Source organism: Chiloscyllium plagiosum, unplaced genomic scaffold (genome assembly GCF_037043375.1).
Source record: "Chiloscyllium plagiosum isolate Xiang-an unplaced genomic scaffold, Cpla_swu_hap1 HiC_scaffold_37, whole genome shotgun sequence".
Classification (NCBI taxonomy): Eukaryota; Metazoa; Chordata; class Chondrichthyes; order Orectolobiformes; family Hemiscylliidae; genus Chiloscyllium; species Chiloscyllium plagiosum.
The window spans coordinates 1,078,490-1,088,931 of NW_028270175.1; the positions used below are offsets into that span (position 1 = coordinate 1,078,490).

Below are 10,442 nucleotides of genomic sequence, written 5' to 3' on the forward strand. Positions count from 1 at the left end.
GGTTTGGGGGGGGGAAGGGGTTTGGGGGGGGGAAGGGGTTTGGGGGGGGGGGAGAAGGGGTTGGGGGGGGGAGAAGGGGTTGGGGGGGGGAAGGGGTTGGGGGGGGGGGGAAGGGGTTGGGGGGGGAAGGGGTTGGGGGGGGGGGAGAAGGGGTTGGGGGGGGGGAAGGGGTTGGGGGGGGGGGGAAGGGGTTGGGGGGGGGGGAAGGGGTTGGGGGGGGGGGGGGGAGAAGGGGTTGGGGGGGGGGAGAAGGGGTTGGGGGGGGGGAGAAGGGATTGGGGGGGGGGAGAAGGGATTGGGGGGGGGGGAAGGGATTGGGGGGGGGGAAGGGATTGGGGGGGGGGGGGGAGGGATTGGGGGGGGGAAGGGGTTGGGGGGGGGGGGAAGGGGTGGGGGGGGGGGGAAGGGGTGGGGGGGGGGGAAGGGGTGGGGGGGGGGGGAAGGGGTGGGGGGGGGGGGAAGGGGTGGGGGGGGGGGAAGGGGTGGGGGGGGGGGGAAGGGGTGGGGGGGGGGGGGGAAGGGGTGGGGGGGGGGGGAAGGGGTGGGGGGGGGGGGAAGGGGTTGGGGGGGGGGGGAAGGGGTTGGGGGGGGGGGGAAGGGGTTGGGGGGGGGGGAAGGGGTGGGGGGGGGGGGAAGGGGTGGGGGGGGGGGAAGGGGTGGGGGGGGGGAAGGGGTTGGGGGGGGGGAAGGGGTTGGGGGGGGAAGGGGTTGGGGGGGGAAGGGGTTGGGGGGGGAAGGGGTTGGGGGGGGGAAGGGGTGGGGGGGGAAGGGGTTGGGGGGGAGAAGGGGTTTGGGGGGGAGGGGTTGGGGGGAAGGGGTTTGGGGGGGAAGGGGTTTGGGGGGAAGGGTTGGGGGGGAAGGGGTTTGGGGGGGGGAAGGGGTTTGGGGGGGGGAAGGGGTTTGGGGGGGGAAGGGGTTTGGGGGGGGAAGGGGTTTGGGGGGGGGAAGGGGTTTGGGGGGGAGAAGGGGTTTGGGGGGGAGAAGGGGTTTGGGGGGGAGAAGGGGTTTGGGGGGAGAGGAGCGTGAGGGTGGTGTGGGGGGGGGGAGGAGTGTGAGGGGAGGTGGGGGGGGAGGAGTGTGAGGGGAGGGAGGAGTGTGAGGGGGGTGGGGGGGGAGGAGTGTGAGGGGGGTGGGGGGGGAGGAGTGTGAGGGGGGGTGGGGGGGAGGAGTGTGAGGGGGGGGTGGGGGGGGAGGAGTGTGAGGGGGGGAGGAGTGTGAGGGGGGGTGGGGGGGAGGAGTGTGAGGGGGGGTGGGGGGGGAGGTGTGAGAGGGGGGGAGGAGTGTGAGGGGGGGTGGGGGGGGAGGAGTGTGAGGGGGGGTGGGGGGGGAGGAGTGTGAGGGGGGGTGGGGGGGAGGAGTGAGGGGGGGGTGGGGGGGAGGAGTGTGAGGGGGGTGTGGGGGGAGGAGTGTGAGGGGGGGTGTGGGGGGAGGAGTGTGAGGGGGGTGTGGGGGGAGGAGTGTGAGGGGGGTGTGGGGGGAGGAGTGTGAGGGGGGTGTGGGGGGAGGAGTGTGAGGGGGGTGTGGGGGAGGAGTGTGAGGGGGGTGTGGGGGGAGGAGTGTGAGGGGGGTGTGGGGGGAGGAGTGTGAGGGGGGTGTGGGGGGAGGAGTGTGAGGGGGGTGTGGGGGGAGGAGTGTGAGGGGGGTGTGGGGGGAGGAGTGTGAGGGGGGTGTGGGGGGAGGAGTGTGAGGGGGGTGTGGGGGGAGGAGTGTGAGGGGGGTGTGGGGGGAGGAGTGTGAGGGGGGTGTGGGGGGAGGAGTGTGAGGGGGGTGTGGGGGGGAGGAGTGTGAGGGGGGTGTGGGGGGAGGAGTGTGAGGGGGGTGTGGGGGGAGGAGTGTGAGGGGGGTGTGGGGGGAGGAGTGTGAGGGGGGTGTGGGGGGAGGAGTGTGAGGGGGGTGTGGGGGGAGGAGTGTGAGGGGGGTGTGGGGGGAGGAGTGTGAGGGGGGTGTGGGGGGAGGAGTGTGAGGGGGGTGTGGGGGGAGGAGTGTGAGGGGGGTGTGGGGGGAGGAGTGTGAGGGGGGTGTGGGGGGAGGAGTGTGAGGGGGATGTGGGGGGAGGAGTGTGAGGGGGGTGTGGGGGGGGAGGAGTGTGAGGGGGGTGTGGGGGGGGAGGAGTGTGAGGGGGGTGTGGGGGGGAGGAGTGTGAGGGGGGTGTGGGGGGGAGGAGTGTGAGGGGGGTGGGGGGGAGGAGTGTGAGGGGGGGGAGGAGTGTGAGGGGGGGTGGGGGGGGAGGAGTGTGAGGGGGGGTGGGGGGGAGGTGTGAGAGGGGGGGGAGGAGTGTGAGGGGGGGTGGGGGGGGGAGGAGTGTGAGGGGGGGTGGGGGGGGAGGTGTGAGAGGGGGGGTGGGGGGGAGGTGTGAGAGGGGGGGTGGGGGGAGGTGTGAGAGGGGGGGTGGGGGGGAGGAGTGTGAGGGGGGGTGGGGGGGAGGAGTGTGAGGGGGGGTGGGGGGGGGAGGAGTGTGAGGGGGGGTGGGGGGGGAGGAGTGTGAGGGGGGGTGGGGGGGGAGGAGTGTGAGGGGGGGGTGGGGGGGGGAGGAGTGTGAGGGGGGGGTGGGGGGGGAGGGAGTGTGAGGGGGGGTGGGGGGGGAGGAGTGTGAGGGGGGGTGGGGGGGGGAGGAGTGTGAGGGGGGGTGGGGGGGGGGAGGAGTGTGAGGGGGGGTGGGGGGGAGGAGTGTGAGGGGGGGTGGGGGGGGAGGAGTGTGAGGGGGGGTGGGGGGGGAGGAGTGTGAGGGGGGGTGGGGGGGGAGGAGTGTGAGGGGGGGGTGGGGGGGGAGGAGTGTGAGGGGGGGTGGGGGGGAGGTGTGTGAGGGGGGGAGGAGTGTGAGGGGGGTGGGGGGGGGAGGAGTGTGAGGGGGGGTGGGGGGGGAGGAGTGTGAGGGGGGTGGGGGGGGGAGGAGTGTGAGGGGGGGTGGGGGGGGAGGAGTGTGAGGGGGGGTGGGGGGGGAGGAGTGTGAGGGGGGGTGGGGGGGGAGGAGTGTGAGGGGGGGTGGGTGGGGGGGGAGGTGTGTGAGGGGGGGTGGGGGGGGAGGAGTGTGAGGGGGGGGTGGGGGGGGAGGAGTGTGAGGGGGGGTGGGGGGGGGGAGGTGTGTGAGGGGGGGGAGGAGTGTGAGGGGGGGTGGGGGGGAGGAGTGTGAGGGGGTGGGGGGGAGGAGTGTGAGGGGGGGTGGGGGGGAGGAGTGTGAGGGGGGGTGGGGGGGGAGGAGTGTGAGGGGGGGGTGGGGGGGAGGAGTGTGAGGGGGGGTGGGGGGGGAGGAGTGTGAGGGGGGGGTGGGGGGGAGGAGTGTGAGGGGGGGTGGGGGGGAGGAGTGTGAGGGGGGTGGGGGGGAGGAGTGTGAGGGGGGGTGGGGGGGAGGAGTGTGAGGGGGGTGGGGGGGAGGAGTGTGAGGGGGGTGGGGGGGAGGAGTGTGAGGGGGGTGGGGGGGAGGAGTGTGAGGGGGGGTGGGGGGGAGGAGTGTGAGGGGGGGTGTGGGGGGAGGAGTGTGAGGGGGGGTGGGGGGGAGGAGTGTGAGGGGGGGTGGGGGGGAGGAGTGTGAGGGGGGGGGGGGGGGAGGAGTGTGAGGGGGGGGTGGGGGGGGAGGAGTGGTGAGGGGGGGTGTGGGGGGAGGAGTGTGAGGGGGGGTGTGGGGGGAGGAGTGTGAGGGGGGGTGTGGGGGGAGGAGTGTGAGGGGGGGTGTGGGGGGAGGAGTGTGAGGGGGGGTGTGGGGGGAGGAGTGTGAGGGGGGGTGGGGGGGGAGGAGTGTGAGGGGGGTGGGGGGGGGAGGAGTGTGAGGGGGGGTGGGGGGGGAGGAGTGTGAGGGGGGTGGGGGGGGAGGAGTGTGAGGGGGGGTGGGGGGGGAGGAGTGTGAGGGGGGGTGGGGGGGGGGAGGAGTGTGAGGGGGGTGGGGGGGGAGGAGTGTGAGGGGGTGGGGGGGGAGGAGTGTGAGGTGGGGGGGGGGGGGAGGAGTGTGAGGGGGGTGGGGGGGAGGAGTGAGGGGGGTGGGGGGGGAGGAGTGTGAGGGGGGTGGGGGGGAGGAGTGTGAGGGGGGTGGGGGGGGAGGAGTGTGAGGGGGGTGGGGGGGGAGGAGTGTGAGGGGGGTGGGGGGGGAGGAGTGTGAGGGGGGTGGGGGGGGAGGAGTGTGAGGGGGGTGGGGGGGAGGAGTGTGAGGGGGGTGGGGGGGGGAGGAGTGTGAGGGGGGGTGGGGGGGGAGGAGTGTGAGGGGGGTGGGGGGGGAGGAGTGTGAGGGGGGTGGGGGGGAGGAGTGTGAGGGGGGTGGGGGGGGGAGGAGTGTGAGGGGGGTGGGGGGGGAGGAGTGTGAGGGGGGTGGGGGGGGAGGAGTGTGAGGGGGGTGGGGGGGGTGGGGGGGGGAGGAGTGTGAGGGGGGTGGGGGGGGGAGGAGTGTGAGGGGGGTGGGGGGGGGGAGTGTGAGGGGGGGGGTGGGGGGGGAGGAGTGTGAGGGGGGTGGGGGGGGAGGAGTGTGAGGGGGGTGGGGGGGGGAGGAGTGTGAGGGGGGTGGGGGGGACGAGTGTGAGGGGGGTGGGGGGGACGAGTGTGAGGGGGGTGGGGGGGGACGAGTGTGAGGGGGGGTGGGGGGGGACGAGTGTGAGGGGGGTGGGGGGGACGAGTGTGAGGGGGGTGGGGGGTGAGGGGGGGTGGGGGGGGAGGAGTGTGAGGGGGGGGAGGAGTGAGGGGGGGTGGGGGGAGGAGTGTGAGGGGGGGTGGGGGGGGGGGAGTGTGAGGGGGGGTGGGGGGGGAGGTGTGAGAGGGGGGGTGGGGGGGGAGGAGTGTGAGGGGGGTGGGGGGGGAGGAGTGTGAGGGGGGTGGGGGGGAGGAGTGTGAGGGGGGGTGGGGGGGAGGGGTTTGGGGGGGGTGGGGGGGAGGGGTTTGGGGGGGTGGGGGGGGAGGAGTGTGAGGGGGGGGTGGGGGGGGAGGAGTGTGAGGGGGGGTGGGGGGGAGGAGTGTGAGGGGGGGTGGGGGGGAGGAGTGTGGAGGGGGGGGTGGGGGGGTGGGGGGTGTGAGGGGGGGGTGGGGGGGAGGAGTGTGAGGGGGGGTGGGGGGGAGGAGTGTGAGGGGGGGTGGGGGGGGAGGAGTGTGAGGGGGGGGGGGGGGTGGAGTGTGAGGGGGGGGTGGGGGGGAGGGTGTGAGGGGGGGGTGGGGGGGGGAGGAGTGTGGGGGGGTGGGGGGGGAGTGTGAGGGGGGGTGGGGGGGAGGAGTGTGAGGGGGGTGGGGGGGAGGAGTGTGAGGGGGGTGGGGGGGAGGGTGTGAGGGGGGTGGGGGGGAGGAGTGTGAGGGGGGGGTGGGGGGGGGAGGAGTGTGAGGGGGGTGGGGGGGAGGAGTGTGAGGGGGGGTGGGGGGGAGGAGTGTGAGGGGGGTGGGGGGGAGGAGTGTGAGGGGGGTGGGGGGGAGGAGTGTGAGGGGGGTGGGGGGGAGGAGTGTGAGGGGGTGGGGGGGGGAGGAGTGTGAGGGGGGGTGGGGGGGGAGGAGTGTGAGGGGGGGAGGGGGGGGAGGAGTGTGAGGGGGGGAGGGGGGGGAGGAGTGTGAGGGGGGGAGGGGGGGGAGGAGTGTGAGGGGGGGAGGGGGGGGAGGAGTGTGAGGGGGGGTGGGGGGGGAGGAGTGTGAGGGGGGGAGGGGGGGGAGGAGTGTGAGGGGGGGAGGGGGGGGAGGAGTGTGAGGGGGGGAGGGGGGGGAGGAGTGTGAGGGGGGGTGGGGGGGGAGGAGTGTGAGGGGGGGTGTGAGGGGAGGAGTGTGAGGGGGGGGGGAGGGGGGGAGGAGTGTGAGGGGGGGTGGGGGGGAGGAGTGTGAGGGGGGGTGGGGGGGAGGGGTTTGGGGGGAGGGGGGGGAGGGGTTTGGGGGGAGTGTGGGGGGGGGGGGGGGGGAGTGTGGGGGGGGGGGGGGGAGAAGCGTTTGGGCGGGCGGGCGGCGATGTGGTAACTCTCCCCGCCCCCGGGGGGGACAGCACTCACCGGTCGCCGTCCCCGAGGCCCCTCCTGTGGATCCCCCCGATCCCAGGCTCAGCTGCACCGTCTCCGGGTTCATGGTGAGTGACTGCCGGCGCCTCACCCTCGAACCGCCATCATTGGGCTCCACCGGAAATACCTTCCCTTCCGGTCCCCGGATAAATCCCTCGCACCGGAAACACACAGCCCCAAAACTCGGTTCCGAGTTTAGTTCGTCCCCCAACCATTGACGAAACAACAAATTAAATTAAATCAAATCAAACCAAACCAAACCAACTCCCGCTTCTTTGTGATAGCAGCGTTAAAACTGAGCAGTAAGGTTTCCCCTGCACAAATCAAAGCCAAGTGTCCAAGGAGTCAGGACTGGAATAGGGATAATCTCAAAACCAAAGGGAATCACTCACTGAGGTCCAACTGGTTCATTATGATCAGCTAATGGGAGAAACTATATAAAAGAATGCGGAACATTAACTTCTGAAGGAGCTGCAGGAACTCGTACAGAGAAATATTCAAGAACAGCTTCTTCTCCGATATTATCAAACTTCTGAATGGACCTCTCAAATTTTAAATTTAATGTTGATCTCTCTCTGCACCTTCTCTGCAGCCATAGCATTGTATTCCTAGCTCTGTTCTATTAACCTGATGTACTTTGTAAGGTTTGATCTGCCCGTTCTGCACGTAAAACAAAACTTCTCACAACTTCTCTGCGACCACCTGGTCAGGTCCACCCTCCCATCCTGGCACCCTCCCCTGCCACTGCATGAATTGCAAAACCTGCATCCACACCTCCCCCCTCACCTCCATCCAAGGCCCCAAAGGAGCCTTCCACATCCACCAAAGTTTCACCTGCACATCCACTAATATCATTTATTGTATCCGTTGCTCCCGATGCGGTCTCCTCTACATTGGGGACACTGGATGCCTCCTAGCAGAGCACTTTACGGAACATCTCTGGGACACCCGCACCAATCAACCCCACCGCCTCGTGGCCCAACATTTCAACTCCCCCTCCCACTCTGCCGAGCACATGCAGGTCCTGGGCCTCCTCCACCTCCCCTCCTTCACCACCCGACATCTGGAGGAAGAACACCTCATCTTTCGCCTGGGAACACTTCAACCCCAGGTCATCAATGTGGACTTCACCAGTTTCCTCAATTTCCCTCCCTCCACCTTACACCAGTTCCAAACTTACAGCTCAGCACTATCCTCATGACCTGTCCTACCTGCCTATCTTCCTTTCCACCTATCCACTCCACCTTCCCCTCTGACCTATCACCTCTATCCCCACCTCCATTCACCTATTGTACTCTTTGCTACCTTCTCCCCACCCCTAACCCCCTTCCATTTATCTCTCCACCCTGGAGGCTCCCTGCCTCCATTCCTGATGAAGGGCGTTTGCCCGAAATGTCGATTTTCATGCTGCTCGGACGCTGCCTGACCTGCTGTGCTTTTCCAGCACCACTCTAATCTCGACTCTGGTTTCCAGCATCTGCAGTCCTCACTTTTGCCTAAAACTTCTCACTTTACCTAGGTACATGTGACAATAATAATTGAATTGAATTCAATTCAATTCAAAACAAAACTTCTCACTATACCTAGGTACTTGTGACAATAATAAATTAAATCAAATCATCCGCTTTGGGTTAGGGGTCGACAAATTGCATAAGATTACAGGTTCACGATAACAGTAATAAGCTGATTTATTGATTGATTTATTGTTGTCATATGTACTGAGATACAGTGAAAGGTGTTGTTTTGCAGGTTATACAGGCAGATCGTAGGATACAAAGAACGTCAGTGTAGCACAACACGGTGTTACAACCATAGGGAAGGTGCAGAGAGAGAGAGAGAACAGAATCAACATTTGAGAGGTGTGTTCAAAAGTCTGAAAACTGCGAGGAAGAAGGTGTCCTTGAATCTATTCATTTGTGTTCTTGGGCTTTACAAGAAAGTTATTATGAAATTTTATAAAAGCTTCAAATGGTGTATTTGAATTGAACTGAGTTTATTGTCACGTCACACTGAAAAGCTTTGTCTTGCGAGCAATACAGGCAGATCACACAGTTAGATAGCAAATATAAGTAAATAATAGGTAAACAGCAGCAAAAACCAAAACACAGGTACAGGCGAATGCTAAGAGTTTGTGAATCCATTCAGTATTCTAACAACAGTAGGATAGAAACTGTTTCGAAACTGGCTGGTGAGTGTGTTCAGGCTTCTGTACCTTCTACCTGATGGTTGAGGTTGTAGAAAAACATTGCCAGGGTGGAATGGATCTTTGAGAATGCTGGCAGCCTTTCCTTGACAGCGGGCCTGGTAGATGGATTCTATAGATGGGAGGTTGGCCTTTTTGATTGTCTGGGCCGAGTCTGGTTACTCTCCGTCACTGTCTCCGATCTTGAATTGTACAGTTTCATTCACTTGTGAACATTGCACTGTGTAAAGTGTTGAAACATTCACAAGAATGATCCCATGAATGTGGAACTTCATGGCAGATTGGAATTGTTGAAAATAAGGTTGAGAGGAAATTTGGTACAGGAGTTCAAAATCATGTGGAGTCTTGACAGAGTCTTCCTCTCCGAAGGTTGTGGATTTTTGGAATTCCCTTCCTCAAAGGTAGTGGATGCAGAATCTTTAAATATTTTTAAGGCAGAGGTCGATGAATTCTTGATTATCAAGAGGGTGAAAGATTATCAAATGATACCCAGAAATGTGGAATTGAGATTAAAATCATATCAGTCATGATTTTATTGAATGGCGAAGCAGGCTCAAAGGGGCAACTGGCCAACTCTTGTTCCCTGTTCCTATGTATTCAACATCAGATGGGAGAAGGGTCAAGGACCAAAGCAGAATGATATCAGGTGAATGTAAAGGTACTTTGGGGAAATATTATCACAAAATAAGTGGATAAGGTCTGGAATACACTGCCTGAGAGCACTGGTGGATGGTTCAATCCCGGTTTTCCAAAGGGAGCTGGATAATTATCTAACAAGCTAATCAGTGGTCAAAGTTGATGCTGATACATTGATGTTGAAATCCAGAGGTGGGGGCACGGGGATTGTCCCTGGATGGGACAGAGGGTGCCAGAAGCCAGGTTAATGGGGCATCTATCACTGACTGACCCCCTTCTGGCTATTAGGGCCAGCATGGAACAGTTGGAGGATCTCCCTCTCTCCCAATCTTGGAAGGTAGGTGACTCAGTTTTACTGAGAAGTGCCCTTGGCTTTCAGGAACAGGGTTAACCACAGAGATGGTCAGGGTGCCATTCCTGATGAAGAGCTCTAACCCGAAACGTCGATCCTCCTGCTCCTTGAATGCTGCCTGACCTGCTGTGCTTTTCCAGCAACACATTCTCGACTCTGATCTCCAGCATCTGCAGATCTCACTTTCTCCAGGATTCACTGACCAGTGAAACATCTCAGAGAACAGAGACTGAGGGGGATTCAGACACACAATTCTTTGAAATTTGCATCACATGCAGATAGGATGGTTAAGAAGACATTTAGCATGCTTGCAATTATTGCTCAGACCTTTGGGTATAGGAGTTGTGACATCAAGTTGAGGTTGTTCAGGATGTTGTTGAGGCCTCTGCTGGAGTACTGTGTCCAGTTCTGGTCGCTCTCATTTAGGAAGGATGTTATGAAGTCGGAGTGGGTTCAAAATAAGATTTACCAGGATGTTGCCAGGATTGGAGGATTTGAATTATAAGGAGAGGATGGAACTCTTTTCACTGGAACGCAGGTTGAGGGGTGACCTTATAGAGATTTATAAAATCATGAGGGGCATAGATAGGGTGAATGATAGGTATCTTTACCCTAGGACTGGGGATTTCAGGACTAAAGGGCATGTTTTTAAGGTGAAAGGAGAAAGATTGCTGTGGGGGCGGCAGGTGGCTCAGTGGTTAGCACTGTTGCTTCACAGTGCCAGGGACTCGGGATCCGTTCCAGCTTCGGGCAACTGTTTTTGTGGAGTTTGCACATTCTCCTAGTGTCTGCATGGGTTTCCTCTGGGTACTCCGGTTTCCTCCCACAGTCCAAAGATGTGCAGGTCATGTGAATTGGCCATGCTAAATTGCATGTAGTGTTAGTAAGGGGTAAATGTAGGGGAATGGGTCTGGGTGGGTTACTCTTCACAGGGTCGGTGTAGACTTGTTGGGCCGAAGGGCCTGTTTCCACGCTGTCGGGAATCGAATCTAATCATTTAAAAAATATACAAGGGTAAACCTTTTTCATAGAGGGTGATTTGTGTGTGGAATGAACTTCCTGAGGAAGTGGTGGATTTGGGCGCTGTTACAACATTTAAAAGACATTTGGGTAAGTACATGAATAGGAAGGTTTTGGGGGGATATGGGCCTGGAGCAGGCGGGGGGGGGGGGGGGGGATATGGGTCTGGAGCAGGCGGGGGGGGGGGGGGGGGGGGATATGGGCCTGGAGCAGGCGGGGGGGGGGGGGGGATATGGGCCTGGAGCAGGCGGGGGGGGGGATATGGGTCTGGAGCAGGCGGGGGGGGGGG

The 10,442-nt window shown here is 63.4% G+C and overlaps 1 protein-coding gene across 1 annotated transcript in view; it reads right to left on the reverse strand.

The window, feature by feature from the left end:
- Positions 1 to 6,074, reverse strand: part of taf10 (TAF10 RNA polymerase II, TATA box binding protein (TBP)-associated factor) — a 17,744-nt gene extending 11,670 nt beyond the window's left edge. The window contains exon 1 of the mRNA XM_043676352.2: positions 5,937 to 6,074. Coding sequence (XP_043532287.1) covers positions 5,937 to 6,009 — 73 coding nt within the window. The 5' untranslated portion in view covers positions 6,010 to 6,074. The remainder of the gene's footprint in view (positions 1 to 5,936) is intronic.
- Positions 6,075 to 10,442: the final 4,368 nt, after the last annotated feature.